The sequence below is a fragment of the Dichomitus squalens genome (genome assembly GCF_000275845.1).
Source record: "Dichomitus squalens LYAD-421 SS1 unplaced genomic scaffold DICSQscaffold_9, whole genome shotgun sequence".
In the NCBI taxonomy this organism is placed as follows: Eukaryota; Fungi; Basidiomycota; class Agaricomycetes; order Polyporales; family Polyporaceae; genus Dichomitus; species Dichomitus squalens.
In genome coordinates this window covers 132,621-148,515 of record NW_006766891.1, presented here as the reverse complement: position 1 = coordinate 148,515, position 15,895 = coordinate 132,621, and the positions used below count along the sequence as shown (strand labels likewise).

Below are 15,895 nucleotides of genomic sequence, written 5' to 3'. Positions count from 1 at the left end.
GGACGCGCAAACACATATGAAAGTCTGTCTGCACGGCGTAAAGGACGGTGCTGGATGGAATGCAGATCGCTATACCCCCATGGGCGAGGAAACTCATACTGTGCAAGCAGATCGTCGAGGAGAGTCGCCGCCAAGATTGAAGCGGAGCTTCAAAGGGGGGATGCGTGCTCTGGTAAGGACTGGTTCTGTGCAGGGATCTCTGCTCGCTGTTCAAGGTGGCTTCGGTCTATCTTGCTGCAGGTTTCTCCTCCTTCCCCCTCCAACTCTTTCAAAACGGCTTCTGGTGGTGGCCTCGGCGGTCGACGGATGACGGAGGCCTCAGCCAGGGCGCGCACTCCAGCCATGGACGGCACCGCCAGCCCCAACATCCATACTATCGTCAAAGCGCAGATCGTCTTTTTGCTCTCGACCCTCACGGAAGAGAACTTCGAGCGAAATCAGGTGGAGATACGTTCAGTAAGTCGCATGCGTCTTGAAGCGAACGAAACGATGGCTCATGTAAACCTTCTCTCGTCATTTACGCATATACACATACAGCTTTCCGAGCAGCATGGAATCGACACATACCTCCACTTCATACGCCGTCTCATCGTTTACTCCCATAACAGACTCACATCTACCACATCACCCGCCGCATTTGATCCCTCCTCCGCCCTGACATTCCGCTTGCTCGTCCAAGAGACCCAGCGCCTCGCACGCGATCCGTTTCTAGCAGACAGGTTTCGAGATGGTGTTGATCAGGGAGAAGGAGAGGTATACCGCAACTTTGACTTTGTCAAGTTTGCGGACCGAGTTGGGCTTCGCCCGCTAGAGAGGCTCATCTTGGCGTCCTCCATCGTCGCCGCTCCAACTCGGAGAGAACTTGCGGCGCAGGCGGCGACCGTGATTCGTGTAGACTTCGAGAACGCTGTTTTGGCTTTGTGCCAGCATCCTTCCTTCGACCATGCCGATCTCAATCCGAATCAGGTCGCGAAGTTGCTGTCGAACCTCCTTGCCGAAGTCCCTTCCGATGCTCCCATCCTGGATGCCACCCAGCGGCAAGCCCTCATTCTTGCTGCCCAAGCGAAGTACGGTTCGGAGATCGTCTCCCCAATTCTCCAGCATATTATGCCTAATCTGAGGTATGCTTCGGAAAGCTGCACCTTCACTCCTACTAACACACCTGCCCGACGTACTTAGTCTTCCGCCTGGAACATCTCTTGTGCAAGCATTGGTACAGCTGGGACCTGACATCACGAGCGATGCGGACGTTGTCCGTTCCCTCATGGCAAGATTCGGAATCAGCGAGGTCAACCCTCCGACTGATGCTCAAGTTGTGGATCTCGTGACTTCCCTCGCGCGGTTGGCTTCCGAAGGGACATCATTGCCCGACGTCGGTGCTGTTGTACGGGCGCTCAGTAGCTTCGTAAGCACATCGCTGTCGTAGACAGATGATTCGCACTGACAGCAAATCCATCCGTATCTACAGAATAGCAGTCTCAACTGGGCCGCTGCCATTCAGGCATTCGATATCCCTGACAGGCAGGGCGTCGACACGGCAACTCTGAAGCTGCTTATCGCTATCTTAATGAACACGCCGCGCGACGAGCAGCACCACGCAGTCACTGGCTTTTGGTCTCTCTGGTCCAATACTCAATACCAACTTCGCCTGCTCGATGCTCTGTTATCTCTTCCTGCGGACACCTTTAACTTTGTCAATCTTCCAGGCCGGAAGATCGTCACCGTCGAGGATGTCGCGGGTGCCAGTCCTACCATCAAATCACTGGCTGCGAACGTGCAAGGGCACACTTGGAACTCGCTGGACTTGTTCGAAGTGTTGGTTCAGGCAGCCGACTTCAACAGCACGGAGATCACAAACTTGGTGCGCGAGATGTTGGACAAGGCAGTCAAGATCAGTGCAGAGCTCGTGCATATGGGTCTTCTGCAAGTTCCGGTGAGACTTCCGTCCCAAATCGGTAGCGCTTCCCTGATTGTTGCCCAGCAAGCGTCATGGAACGACATCCGCCTGGAGTACACTCAGCGGCTCCTCGCTATGTTTCTGGCTGGTCACCCGAACCATCAACTCGTGTTCATGCGGATCTGGCAGATCGAGCCTGCGTACCTCACTAACGCGTTCCGGGACTTCTACGATGAGAGTAACCTCAACATCACGAGGATATTAGACGTTGCACAAGATCTTAAAGTGCGTGTCCTCGTTGCTTATTGTGATAACCGGCTAACAGGTCGTAGATCTTGGATGCATTGCTTGAGGTCCGACCGTTCAAGTTCGCCTTGGATGTTGCTGCGTTAGCCTCTCGTCGCGAGTATCTCAACTTGGACAAGTGGCTTGCCGACAACGTCACAACACATGGCGCCGATTTCTTGCACGCTGTCATCGCCTTCTTGGAGCTCAAGATGGACAGTGAGAAGACCGTGCGAGTTTCGGACCCTCCTGTCGAGCCTCGTACGATGCAGCTTTCGCCTCAGACCATAGCAATATTCTTGCGGGTGTTGCGCAACAGGTACGTGTTGCCACCATCGTGTTGAGACGCCATCTGACCTTAGTCGTAGCTCTAGCATCATGCATGAGAACGACGTCGACTATTGCCTCGAAGTGCGGAATGCTTGTTTGCAGATCCACCCGCGTCTCATGAACCTGGTTCCTGGTTCCGACATTGAGCCAGGTTTCAGTGTCGTCACGTACTCTACAGAGATTGAGACGGAGGTCGACGGCATCTACAAGCAGATGTACGACGAGCAGATCACCATTGACGACGTCATCAAACTGCTGCAGCGCAACAAGGCTTCCAGTAACCCCCGCGACCACGAGATATTCTCTTGCATGCTGCACTTCCTCTTCGACGAGTACAAGTTCTTCCAGTCGTACTATCCACACCGCGAACTTGCCATGACCGGCTATCTGTTCGGCTCCCTTATCCAATACCAGCTTGTCGATTTCATCCCCCTCGGCATTGCTATCCGCTATGTCCTGGACGCTCTCAACTGTCCGCCGGAGACTAACCTCTTCAAATTCGGCATTCAAGCGCTCTCCCGATTCGAGTCGCGCCTCTCCGAGTGGCAACCGCTCTGTCAGGCTTTGCTCAAGATCCCACACCTACTCGAGGCGCGCCCTGACCTCGCAGTCAGCATCCAGCGCGCGCTCGCCAATGGAGATGGCGCGAGCAGCTCTGCGGATCTACGAACACTGACATCGGTGCCGATGATAGAGCAGCCGCCGATTTTTACGGCTATTCAACCTGACCGGCTGGACGGCGAGCCTGAGAAGCCGCCGGAAGAGGTGTCAGACAAGATTTTGTTCATTGTGAACAATCTCGCCCCGTCGAATTTCGAATCGAAGCTGGCGGAGATGAAGGGGCACTTCCAGGAGCATTATTCGCGGTGGTTTGCAAATTATCTAGTTGACCAGCGCGTCAGCATCGAGCCGAACAACCATCAGCTGTACCTTCGCTTCCTCGATGCCCTGGACGTCCAGTCATTGTTCCGATTCGTCCTCCACGAGACTCTCGTCAAATCTGCAGTACTGCTCAACTCGGAGAAGACTCAGCAGCTCAGCTCGGAGCGTGCTGTCCTGAAGAACGTCGGTTCGTGGCTGGGCAGCATCACGCTTGCCAGGGATCGTCCAATCAAGCACAAGAACTTATCGTTCAAGGACCTGCTCATTGAGGGCTACGACAACAACAGGCTCGTAGTCGCAATCCCGTTCGTCTGCAAAACGCTTGAGCCAGCGGCGCGCTCCAAAGTGTTCCGCCCCCCGAACCCATGGCTGATGGCCGTCATCAGCCTTCTCACCGAGCTGTATCACTTCGCCGAGCTCAAACTCAACCTGAAGTTCGAGATCGAAATGCTTTGCAAGGCGCTCGATATCGACCTCGATGTTGTGCAGGCGACTACTATCCTCCGCAATCGTCCTCTATCTGATTCGCTCGCCGGTCCTCCCCTCCCTGACTATGTCGGCGATATCGACTCTCTGCCTATGGGTGGGTATGATCCGACAGCGCAAGGACAGGACGCTCAGGTAATACCCCTAGGACCGACCAGTCCTTCTGACACCCAGCGCGTTCTTGGCGCCCACATTGAGAACATCCTGTCGAGCATCCTCCCTCATGTCACCATTAACCCTCAACTCGCCCCTCTCAACACAAACCCGTCCTTCAAGCGTGCGATTCAGATGGCGATTGACCGCGCTGTCCGCGAGGTAAGATTGATCTCTGCTCTCAAAAGTGTCTGGGAACCAACCAGCTCCCCCTAGATCATCCTCCCCGTCGTCGAGCGCTCCGTCACCATCGCCGGCATATCTACCCGCGAGCTAGTTGCTAAGGACTTCGTCACGGAGCCTAACGAGGACAAGCTGCGGAAGGCTGGTCACCTCATGGCACAGAAGCTCGCTGGAAGTTTGGCTCTGGTCACCTGCAAGGAGCCGCTCAAAGGCAATCTCGGCAGCCACATCCGCCAGTTCTTGTCTGAGTTCGGCTTCACTGATGTGAGTGTTTCCTGCCTGCTTGGGAGACCGACGCTAACCTACCCGGTCATCAGCAAATCGTTCCCGACCAGGTCATCTTCTTGCTGGTGCAGGAGAATATCGAGCTTGCTTGCCAGGCTATCGAGAAAGCGGCTATGGATCGTGCGGTGATTGACGTCGATGACGGTTTTGCAGCTGCATACGAGCTCCGCAGACGTCACAGGGAGGTGAGTAATGTCACTCGCCAGCCGTCAATGTGCGACGTTAAATTATGCATATAGTCACGACCTGGCCAGCCCTTCTGGGACAGCTCTGTGCCGCAATCTAATGTCTTCGGTTCTCTACCTGACCCGCTGCGCATCAAGCCCACCGGCGTGCAGCAGATCCAAGCAGCCGTCTACGAGGACTTCAGTGCGTATGCTTACCACCCCTTCACATCGTTCGCTGACGGTTGTCAAGGCATGGACCCCAAGCGGCGCATGTTCATTAGCCGTCCGAACTCGACGGTATCGTACTCCCGCAACGACCAGATTCCTTCCCTTTACAGTCCGTCGCCTGCCCCAGAGCAGCCCGGTCAAGCACTGCTCCGTCCTCAGGAAGCCATGGAGCGTTTCAACGTAAGTGATCTACAATGTGTGAAGACGGAGAGCCACTCATCGTTTGCCTCAGGCTCTCGTCAGGGATCTCGAGGCCGTGCTCATACAGCTCCCTATCGCCTCCCTTGCCGCGCTGCCACCCAACCACGAAGTCCGCCACCTTGTCCGTCAGATCCTCTTCATCGCTGCCGATTCCATCGACCGCTCCCGCACGCCCCTCCTCATGTCCCAGAAGATTGTACAGTTGTTGTACAAGACCCCTTCTCAGCTTGGTCGCGAGATCTACGTCGCTTTGCTGGATCAGCTGTGCCACTCGTTCGAGGAGGTTGCACGGGAGGCAATCACGTGGCTGATCTACGCCGAGGACGAGCGGAAGTTCAATGTTCCCGTCACCGTCACCCTCTTGCGCAGCGGCCTTGTGACCATCTCGCAGGAGGATCAGCAATTGGCGAAGCTGCTGTACTCGGATCCCCGCCCAAGCCTGCAGAATTTCGCTGCTGGACTGATCCGGGAGTGCCTCGCGGCTGACCCGCCCCTCGCTACTCAGGCTCAGTTCTCGTACTCGCTTGAGGCCTTCAATCAGTTGGCTCAGCAAGGCAAAACGAACGATGAGTTAGTGCTTGCGTGTATCTCTTTTTGCGCCATCCCGCTTACCGTGCTTTCCAGGGCTAGTCGGTTGCTGGATGACCTCCGTGGCGTACCGCGTCGGACAGCTCAAACGGCGAATACTCCAGTGGCTGACAGTCAACCTGCTCGTCAACCTTCTGTCAAGCCGGAGACGGAGACTTTGCGTGAGAAGCTGTTCATCTGGTTCCAGCAATGGATCAGCATTTATCAGCGGTCGCACTCGCCCGAGAAATCATTTGTGCCGTACATCACCCAGCTCACGCGCCAGGGCATCCTCAAGGCCGAAGATGTCTCTTCGTTCTTCTTCCGAGTTTGCGCGGAGTCGAGCGTGAACAGCTACATCAAGCACGTCAACGCTGGCGAGTTCGGCTTCGCTTTCCAGGCACTGGATGCCATGTCGCGCTTGATCGTGTACATCATCAAGTACCACGGCGATGCGTCCGGCGTCAACAACGATCAAGCCAAGGTCCACTACCTCACGAAGATTTTGTCCATCTTTGTGCTCGTGCTTGCCAACATGCACGAGGAGCAGGGCCCTCACTTCCAGCAGAAACCGTTCTTCCGCTTCTTCTCAAGCCTTCTCAACGATCTTCACTCGGTTGAGAGTAGTCTGGGATCGGCCTACTTCCAGTTGCTCATCGCTATCAGGTGAGTTGTCAGGCTGTCGTTAACCTACACCATGTACTAATATATCTATAGTGATACCTTCAGCTCGCTGCAACCGACGTACTTCCCGGGCTTTGCCTTCTCGTGGATGAGCTTGATCTCGCATCGTCTCTTCATGCCAAAATTGCTCCTGTCCGACAATCGCGAGGTAGGCACTGGCCCTGTCAACGGTGCAGGCGATGACTGACTGTTCGCCATAGGGATGGTCTGCCTTCTACAAGCTTCTGCTGTCGCTCTTCAAATTCCTCGCGCCTTTCCTCAAAACTGCTGATCTGCAGCCTGCTGGTCGCGATCTTTACAGGGGCACTCTACGCCTTCTCCTCGTCCTGCTTCACGACTTCCCCGAATTCCTCAGCGAGTACTACTTCTCCCTCTGTGACGTGATCCCCCCGCGTTGCATCCAATTCCGCAATATCGTTCTCAGCGCATACCCTCCCAATGTCGTCCTTCCCGATCCCCATCTGCGGGACATCGACTTCGAGGCGATACCCGAGATGGGTCCCATTCCGCCCATCCTGTCCGACTTCGCAGCCAGCCTTAGAGCGGGTGACCTCAGAATGTACCTTGACCAATTCCTGTTGAACAGGGGTCCGCAGTCTACATTCCTGTCGTCACTCAAGGATCGCCTCCGCGTTCCGGCTCAAGAGGGTGCTGCGGAGACGTACAATCTCCCCCTCATCAACTCGCTTGTCATGTACATCGGGGTTTCTTCTGTCGCTCAGGCGAGGGCTCGCAGCGGAGGTCCGCTCTTCGTTCCGACCGACCCTGGTGTCGTTGCCTTGCACTACTTGGCGACCAATCTGGATGTTGAAGGTACGTGTCTCCAATTGTATCTCTCATCCCTATAGCTAAACCTCGACGTTACAGGTCAGCACCACTTGCTCAGTGCGATGGTCCTTCACTTGCGCTACCCCAATGCGCATACGCATTGGTTCAGCTCCTTGATGCTGTACCTCTTCCATGATATTCAGGTTGATCAGTTCAGGGAGATCGTGACCAGGGTATTGCTGGAGCGGTTCCTAGTCCACCGTCCGCACCCGTGGGGCGCTCTAGTCACGTTCATTGAGCTGTTGCGCAACCCCAAGTACAACTTTTGGAACCAGGAGTTCATCCACATTGCTCCTGAGGTCACGCTTCTGCTCGAGAATGTGCGTGAATCCAATCCCTCTTCAGCGAGCGTCCACTGACGTTTCATCCAGGTCGCGAGGTCGATCTTCCAATCCTAGAGCATCCTCCTTCTCTCCAGCATCCCCACATCTTGCTATCGCTTTCGCTATCTGTGATATATATTCCGCTCCTCCCCTTCTCAATTTTGGGCTGTGTTCTCATTGCACTGTATTGTAACAAGATTTCCTCTCTCGCACTGTTACAAAAGGCACACGTGATGGCTCGAACTTTGCTTACGGTCAGCCCTGACGAACCCACCACGTACCACGCACGACCTACACCACGACGTACTACTCTATATGTGTCATGTATATTCAATAGTGATGTATCACCTCATACATACCTCTTGTCGTAATCTAGAATGCGGACATGGCCTCGTTCCAGCTCCAGTTGTTACCCCAGACCCTGTGTAAGATCGGTGTCAATGAGCAGTTTCATCAGTTTATCCTGTCTTGTGACTTACCCTGCACCGTGCACTCCTCCTGTTCCTCGTTCATCCGCTTGTCGCCCGACGACGATCCAGTCGGGCACAGTCACTCCGGTGCGGATCGGGAATAGACGCACAGCTCTCTCGAACCCGCTCATGTCGGCACCGTAGGCGAAGAGGACGAGCGAGTTCGCATTGGTCGGATGGGGGTGCAGGAAGAGCGTAGCCATCGACGGGCCATTGAGCAATCGACCGCGGAGCTTCAGACTTGTGCCACTGATCTTGAACGGTGTTCTCGCTTCTTCCAGGATTGACCTCGAGAATGCTCCCAGTTCGCCCCTGGCCAGTACAACTATATTAGCTGACGCCAGAGACCCGTCCCGCATCCTTGTCGCGGCCTCATCTTCAGTGATGATGTCGGCATCGAGCTTATGGTATACATCGAGGTTGTGCGCGATACGCAGACCGGCTGACAATTGCGCAGAGGGCGACTGACTTGGGATGACGATGGTGATGGGGCCGGCAGAGCTGAGCACATTAAGGATTCGACCAGTGGGTGGTACCGACTGGACATCGAACAAAGGATATGGCTGTGAAAGTGACACATCAATGAGACGCCGTCCTAAGACAGCGCTTGGGCCCACACTCACGCTCCAAACGCCTTGCTCTTGAGCCAGAGCTAGGAAGAAGTCAGGCTGGTCCCAAGAGGCTTCATCCAGCTCCACGCTTTGTCCATCTACCAAGAAGGGCACATTCTTCACGTCTTCTGGCAACGAGCCAAGCCGGATGGAAAACGCCTTGATATTCGTCGTCCGCACGGAAATCCCACCTGGTTCGATGTCCACACCAAGCCTCCCCAGACTGCGGGCACACGATCATTCAATGCGCAGGTCTCACAACGACAATGCGACGCACCGGCCAGGAATGCTTAGGCTATGGACCGACCATCCATGTAAGGAACCCGAGTCGCTCGGGACGGCCACGGTGAGCGTGTAAGATCTTGACGATGGCGCAGCGGTGGCGCCCTCGCCCGATAGTATTGAGGCCACGAAGGTTTTGACCGCATCGTTGAGGAACAGGCCCTCATACCAATGGTGTTCACCACTGTCCTCCCGGTATCTAGAAACGCATGGGCATCGCTGCGATTGGGAGCTTACGAGAAAGGACATACGTCACATTAGCGTGGGGGTTCCACGTCTTCAGTGTAGCAACCAATTCGCGGGTGTGCCATACAGGGACGTTCTCGTCGTCCCCCCTGTAGAGTTGAAATTTGTCAAAAAGAGCAGCACTACGATAGCGGCAGGTAAACATACCCATGAATGGCCAGGATTGGTGTATCCGCTAGGTTCGACAGGAAGAGGTCATTATCATCGGGGGTGAGCGAGGAGTCGAGCAGGGCACGAAGCGCAGGGTCGATGTAGTGAGCTGATCTGCGAGAACACAACATGGCTCAGACCACAATGCCTTCTGCGGACTTGATGTCTGACCTCGACTGAACCCAGGGGACATATGCTTGCGATTTAATGTAGCCGGCAGCAGGGACGACTAGAAGAGCCGTTCAAATCCGTTCAGCGACATGATATCTTCATTCCGGGTCATTCGCTTACCTCCAACGATTCTGTCCGGATACCTCCCACCAACATACCAAGCGCCTTGACCTCCGTTCGAGTGGCCCATAAGAAGAACCCTGGTATCAGGTGCAAAACTCCAACTGCGCCATTCTTCTCGGGCGCCAAGGATGTCGCTTAGTGCTTCCACTGTATTCCATGCTTCTCGCGTGCTAGGGCCATGCCAGTCCAACCCCTGAAAATTACGTTGAGAGAGCATCGTAAGATATGCTTGAGAATAATGACTCACCCATTCCGTTCGGCCTGCAGGGAGTATAACCCAGCTGTGACGTTGTCGAGGCAATGCCTCAACCCATGAGAGTCTATGCTCTTTCAGAGCGTCCAGGCCCGCGCCATCTGCGGTATGAGACGGTCAAATGATAACTCCAAGCATAACTGAAACATAAACTCACGAAGGGCGAGAATAGGCGGCTGCGGTGCATTAGTTGGCTCCCGAGGAGGTATCACGATAAAGGAGGCAGGCATGGAAGTGCCATAGAAGAAAGATGCCTTGATTCCGGCGGCGGGTACGTCGTCTGCTGACCACTGGGCGTAATGTTCCACTGGAATAGCGATACGCACTTCGGATACTGTGTCCTGGGACTCCACCGTCAAGGTCAGCTCGATTGAATCATGCCGCAAGGGCGCCCTCTGTGTCAGCGTGATCGGTATAATCCGAGTCTGGGTAGGAGCGATGCGAGTCTTCTGCAAGAGTGAAACCTCGAAGATCTACCAGGAAGATCAAACGTTATAACAGCTACTGGTAATGGGACAAAGCCCCATACCTCCGCGAGATCTGCGGAGACACTGGCCCCGGTAACGGTCCACCACCCGTCGAGACTGCGGAGACCTACACCAACCGCGTTCCCAAAGGCCCAGCCGTCGACGAAGTCGCTCACGACAGCATGAGAGTCAACGCGAACGACAGCTGGAACCGTATCTTGGATATCGACGGTAAGAATGATTGACGTCTTGGGTACCTCTGAGCCCAGATCGAAGCGAGGATCACCGAAGAGCCTAATCTACGACGTTTGTCAGAGTCAGCAGGAAGTAGACACGGGCTCAACCGTAACGAATCACCTCATAGTCGCCGCTGACCACGATCCCGTACGTTGTCGGTGAATCAGTCGATGGGGGATATGGGAGGCTGACAGCATTAGGAGGTGCCCTGCCCAGCGCATATATATTCCCGGCATGCCATTCTGGCACGAATTTGTCGTCTTTGTTGTCTGAAGGAGGAAGAAGGGTGAAGAATGATCCTTGATCCAAGTCTACCAGCAGGCGTGGTATTGATGTTTCCTGGTTCGAGGGATTCGACGGTGGGTACACAGTGATGACCGAACGTAAGACACTATGATGCTGTAGAGCCGCCCAGCCCTCAGTCGCGCGCAAAGCGGCCCATCTACCAAGGGCGTTCGTGAGCCCGGAGGCGAGAATAGGGTGTTGGAGAATCATGCACCTGACAGAAGGGTAGGACACTTCGATGACGTCGTCCAGGGATTGAGCTTTCGTCCATCCGACGGAGCCACCATCGGCGTAAGATGAGGGCCAAGTCGCGTTTAAGTCAATCGGGTCCGTCACTGTCAAACGAGGATGCTTCAAATGCGGTCCCTAGGTATACAGAAGGGAGAAATTACGCTTCAGCGGAAACGATGGTGACAAAAAATGCTGTTCCCGCGCATGAATTGGGAAAGGCCCCAGAACCTAAACGATCGAGGCCGCCTCAGTAGGATCGAAGCGACCAAGAGCATAGCTACACTTACATCCCAATCCTGTGAGAGCGACACCGTCCATGTCTGGTTCTCTGTCACAGCCGGTATGGTCATGACCGCTTGCGTATCACCTGTGGAGGTGCTTGTCGCGGCACTCAGGTTCAATCCTATGAGGGTGAGTAACGCCGCCCTAATGGCATCAGCAACCATGTCAGGCGTTATATTCTCCAGCGCTTCGCTTGGTCTGAGTCAATTTCCCAGTGCCGCATCAAACCACGCTCTCCGGCCCCGATAACGGGATTGGTGGTGTCAGTGGTGGAATGAGGCGTAGCTGACTAACGCGATATGAAGAGTTGGTGGTAACAGCTCAGAGTCTCGCGTTCACGGGAATCCGAGTCGCACACGTCCACCTTGTTCCCATTGCTCTCGGCATCTCCCGACCAGCTGGTTTGCCGCTGGATAATGGATTTGACTTGAAGGTCACAACTGCTCTGTAGACTACACACAGCATCATCTCAAAACTTATCTGCACCAACCTCTCCCTTCGTCGCTTAGAGGCGTCCTCGAAATGTCCATCGATGTAGTCAACATCCCCATCGCCCCTGCCGACGGAGAGGCGATAATGTACCTGAGGCGTCGACTCGAGGTTTTGTTCCCTCCTCTCATCGCGGCGCAGAGGTCCTCCTGGGAACAAGGTATTTTTACGCAGGCTCTCCTTGAATGTCACATGCTTGCAGAGTCGATAGGCAACAGCGTTCATGCCCAATTTGGTGCACCGTTTGGTTTCGTACCATGGCTCTATGCTCTCGCCCACGATGCGCCTGTCCGCCAGGGCCCTGACGGCCGGCTCGCAGTCCTCCTGAACGGGGATGGAAAGTCCGATGCCGGTGTACTTGATCCTGCGTGTATTGGATCCACGTTGTACTATCTCTGGTCCGTCCAACAGAAACATAGATTGCCCGTGGCCAACGTCAATACGCGCGAATTTGCATTTCCAACGCCCCGTGGGTCGGCAAGCCCTACCCTTCTGGACAGCGTCGAGCGCATGCTGCGCTACATCTTAGAAGAGTGTCCCCGTGCGCCCGTCACTCGGAGCTGCCAGTCGAGACGAACAACTGTTATCTCACCGCATCGACGTGGTGGAGATTTGGTCCGACTCAGTATTCATGCCGTCACCTTTCCTGGTTTCCGCTGCGGCATATTATTGCAGGGAGATTGGCTACCATGCATCCAGTAAACCGTGGCTGCCAACGGGTGGCGAATTGTTCCGCATGGCATTGCGGCAGATCATCCTCGCAGCGGAGGTACTCTAGACGCCCTCGGGCGAGTGGTCGCACATCTTCGATCTCACTTCGTACCAGTTCAAGCGCAAGTCGTTCTGGGGCGTAGGGAACGGCTGGGTGTGCTGTGGAATCATCCGAGTCCTCCTGACCGTCTTCCACGCGGACTTTGGCCTCACATCAGAGGCGGAGGACGAGCAGACTGCTCCTTTGCTCCGCAAGGTGTACCACATCCTGTTGAGGACCATCCGTGGTTGCCTCGTTTACATACTCCCCTCCCACTTGTTTCGCGACGTCCTCGACGATCCCGCGTCCTTTGAGGAGACAAACTTATCGCAGATGCTGTCATACACGCTCTACAGGCTCCTCGACCTCCACCAGGCGTACCCTGCCTTCAAGGCTGTAGGGCTCTCTCCTCTTACAGACAGAGAGCGCGAGGACTGGGAGGAGCTGGCACAGGCTATGCAGCGAGCTACAGAGGCGAAGACCGACTTATGGGGGTTCGTCCGCGAGGTCTGCGGGAGCCCACGATTCAACTCTCCCGGGACTGCAGCGGAAGGACAGGCGTGGGCGATGATGATGGAAGTGGCTAGAGCTGAGTACTTATGGCACAAATCACAACAGATCCCCACGCCTGGCACGTGGAATTGACGGCTCATGAATCCGTAACATGACTTGGCAGCTTGATCGAATAACTGGCTCCGGCAAGAGAAGTAGCATGCACGATGAATAAACTTATGTAGCTCGTACATGCAATGGAAGTGAACGATCTGAGACACATTCTCATGCACACTTCTGTCCGGTCGTTCCTTCATTCCTTGGGGAAAGTTGAGGGTAGGTTCGGGAAGGCAACCTGAGGTAAGGGTAACCCGAGATAACATATACAGTGTTTAGAGCCAATTCTACTCTGATTACAAAATTTAAAATGAACGAGCGACGAGGTAGAGGGAGCCACTATAGTGCTATACATGCTTGGCAAGATCCTGACAGGTGCATAGTGATGCTATCGAACATAGTTGAGGACAGGCAATCCTGGTCTCTGGAGTAGCCATATAGCAGAAACCAGGACGATATCGATCCCTGGACATATTCCAACCAATTCAGAAGGTAGCGTGGTGGAGAGTATCCAAACATCGGGGTGAGAAGGAGCGTATGGAATTCACATTAAGCCGAGTGCAACGCGTGTCGTACTCAGTAGATATGATAAGTCTCATGTACCGAAAAATGCAAAATGAAACTCCGTCTATGCAGCTTAACGAGTGTGCAGACATCTGTCAGGAGGCGGGTCGGCCTGTCGCGGGGGTAGCATCGGATAGGGAGGCGGGACCAGTGAGGCTCGTTCCACGCGCTCGCTAGCTGACGCCGGATAACCCAAGAGGATATATGCGATGGATAACCGTGACGAGCGACTTGAGCAGCAAGTGTTGCGGAGCCGGGACGGACAGCCAGATTATGCGACACCAGCGGCGGTCCCTTCCGTACTTTTTCTCGAGCGGGCACTAAACGAGACTTCTGAGTCAACGTTGCTTGTGTCCGTGCACCTGCAGGCGGCCGACGTGAACGAAGATTAGGGAGGCGAATGCGCAAAGCCGTTCAAGGAACATACGATTCGAGAGCGATCTGCGTCGTGAGCGCACACTGAGTGGACGTCATGATGCCTCCAACGCCGACGGCAAGCCCCGTCGGGAGCGCAGGCGGGTCCTGGTGGGGGGCGCAAGCGCCAGTTGTCCTATATAGCCCTATGAAGTTCAAACTCGTACGAGCGAGAAAGAAGACGCACGCATTCATTTCCTCTGGTCGTAGAGAGAGCACAGCGTTGGAGGACATGACGACGCTACCGAGGTCAAGTGAGCCAGCTGTCCCAGTACACCATAACTCCAGACATACCTCAATGTCGTCGCTGGCATGGAAGCCATGACGTTCATCACAGCTGCGCACGTGAAACACTGGGATGAGCCTTCTTACCGTCCATCTTAAGAGTCGAGAACCTCACCATTCAGATTCAGGATTGGGAGAATCACTGCAGGGATATTGCAGAGGAAGGTGCCGATGCAATACCAAAGACACTGCTCAGACAACGAGCTACCGATCGCACTCTTCAGGGCCGCTATTCTCCACAAGCCGCAGAACGTGAGCACGAGGATTGTGAGGTCCATCACGATGGCTACACGAGTCGCAGCTGTTAGGCGATAGTCTACGAAGTTGATGGACGATACGCACTATAGAGATAGAAGACGAACATCGTGATGTTGCTCGAGTGGACCATCGCACAGGAATGAGTCTGCTCGTTCCAACTGAAGGAGACACTTTGAGCGCTCTCTGGTGCGGGTTGTGATTTGAGTCATTAACGCTTCATACGAGAACAGGAGAAAAACTCACGGACGATCACCAAGGCGGCGTGTCCAACCGTCGCGAGCGCCAGAACGGAAACGACACATCTGTTCACGCCCTTCCAGATGATGTATCTAAGACTCATATTACCATCGAGGTCCTCTATAGGGAACAGAAGACTTACGTCCTGATGTTGAGATTCAAAGTCGAACAGAATGAACCAAGACTCCCTAGCAGGGCCAGTGCCTTGTACGTTGCTACGACAATTATCAGCCTTTCTTGGAGGTGGAATGACAAGGTAGCAGATGAACTGACCATCACATTCGACCTTAGATCGGACATGATTCAATACGATGCTGCAGTGTGAACGTTAGGTCACAGAAGGAGAGATGATATGGATAGAGGTACAAGGCTATCAAGACGACCAATATGGAATAACGGCCTAGCAAGTAAGGGACCTGACCACGAAAAGGTCAGCGGTGCGCATCATGTATAGAGACGAGTAGACCAACTAAGGCTGGGCTAAAGCGGCGTCTTCGAGTGATCAGAGACCATTCGATGTCAAGATTTGTGGTGACATGATTGCTATGAGGTACGTGTCAGGGTATCAAACTCAAGCTGTGCTCCAGAGGGGAAATGGTACTCACCTCAAGAAGCCAAGCAGGAAGACCGCAATCTGGTTATATACGAAGGCGCAAAAACCAAGAACCGAGGGATCTTGCCACTGTGTCATGCGTCTCAAGATGCCGACGGCCAACTTGAGGGACACCCAGCGAGTTGCCGACCTGTGCGTCAGTGCTGCAGATAGGGCAGAAAGCAAAGGCTCGCGTTGGCGTTGAGCAGCCAACTGTAACGGGCCAAAGGTGAACTAGACCCGAGGGATAGCCAGCGATGCAGCAGACATGAGGTGATGAAGGAAAGCAAGTCCGACCGTCGGTTGCGGAGCACAGTTTGGGATAGGTTTCGGTAACATACAGTATAGGCGTTTTTAGATGTTGCGAGTCAGGCTATCTCATGGAGATG

General features: G+C 54.5%; 4 protein-coding genes across 4 annotated transcripts; 2 read left to right on the top strand and 2 right to left on the bottom strand.

The window, feature by feature from the left end:
* Window positions 1–342: 342 nt before the first annotated feature.
* Window positions 343–7,574, top strand: DICSQDRAFT_146168 (Not1-domain-containing protein; the record flags this gene model as incomplete). The annotated part of the gene is made up of 17 exons (XM_007364483.1): window positions 343–456; window positions 538–1,121; window positions 1,180–1,405; window positions 1,469–1,933; window positions 1,982–2,182; window positions 2,230–2,501; window positions 2,551–4,195; window positions 4,250–4,480; window positions 4,534–4,686; window positions 4,741–4,870; window positions 4,919–5,076; window positions 5,129–5,667; window positions 5,722–6,330; window positions 6,382–6,496; window positions 6,549–7,161; window positions 7,216–7,496; window positions 7,548–7,574. 17 exons carry the CDS (start codon window positions 343–345, stop codon window positions 7,572–7,574), a joined length of 6,363 nt encoding a protein of 2,120 aa, XP_007364545.1.
* A 297-nt stretch (window positions 7,575–7,871) lies between these two features.
* Window positions 7,872–11,375, bottom strand: DICSQDRAFT_58028 (uncharacterized protein; the record flags this gene model as incomplete). Its single annotated transcript, XM_007364482.1, has 15 exons — window positions 7,872–7,920; window positions 7,979–8,532; window positions 8,587–8,803; window positions 8,858–9,061; window positions 9,114–9,197; window positions 9,256–9,372; window positions 9,430–9,487; window positions 9,550–9,745; window positions 9,800–9,906; window positions 9,963–10,278; window positions 10,323–10,571; window positions 10,630–10,951; window positions 11,009–11,129; window positions 11,187–11,253; window positions 11,313–11,375. 15 exons carry the CDS (start codon window positions 11,373–11,375, stop codon window positions 7,872–7,874), a joined length of 2,724 nt encoding a protein of 907 aa, XP_007364544.1.
* A 508-nt stretch (window positions 11,376–11,883) lies between these two features.
* Window positions 11,884–13,192, top strand: DICSQDRAFT_146166 (uncharacterized protein; the record flags this gene model as incomplete). The annotated part of the gene is given in 3 exon segments (XM_007364481.1): window positions 11,884–12,337; window positions 12,357–12,445; window positions 12,575–13,192. The coding sequence occupies 3 exon segments, from the start codon at window positions 11,884–11,886 to the stop codon at window positions 13,190–13,192; spliced, it is 1,161 nt and encodes a 386-aa protein (XP_007364543.1).
* Window positions 13,193–13,468: 276 nt separating this feature from the next.
* DICSQDRAFT_179826 (uncharacterized protein) lies at window positions 13,469–15,856 on the bottom strand. Its single transcript, XM_007364480.1, has 12 exons — window positions 15,520–15,856; window positions 15,385–15,457; window positions 15,281–15,330; window positions 15,188–15,228; window positions 15,057–15,129; window positions 14,921–15,006; window positions 14,762–14,860; window positions 14,535–14,705; window positions 14,429–14,471; window positions 14,322–14,375; window positions 14,148–14,270; window positions 13,469–14,082 (listed from the first exon to the last, which is right to left on the bottom strand). Exons 1-12 carry the CDS (start codon window positions 15,603–15,605, stop codon window positions 13,992–13,994), a joined length of 990 nt encoding a protein of 329 aa, XP_007364542.1. The 5' UTR covers window positions 15,606–15,856; the 3' UTR covers window positions 13,469–13,991.
* Window positions 15,857–15,895: the final 39 nt, after the last annotated feature.

Bases quoted from the DNA above. Each gene is read 5' to 3' on its own strand.
- DICSQDRAFT_179826 (XM_007364480.1), bottom strand. From the start codon at position 15,605: ATGACACAGTGGCAAGATCCCTCGGTTCTTGGTTTTTGCGCCTTCGTA. The intron at 15,458-15,519 runs GTGAGTACCATT...CGTACCTCATAG, and splicing joins TTCCTGCTTGGCTTCTTGAG to CAATCATGTCACCACAAATC. The intron at 14,271-14,321 runs GTGCGTCTTCTT...AGGGCTATATAG, and splicing joins CGACCAGAGGAAATGAATGC to GACAACTGGCGCTTGCGCCC.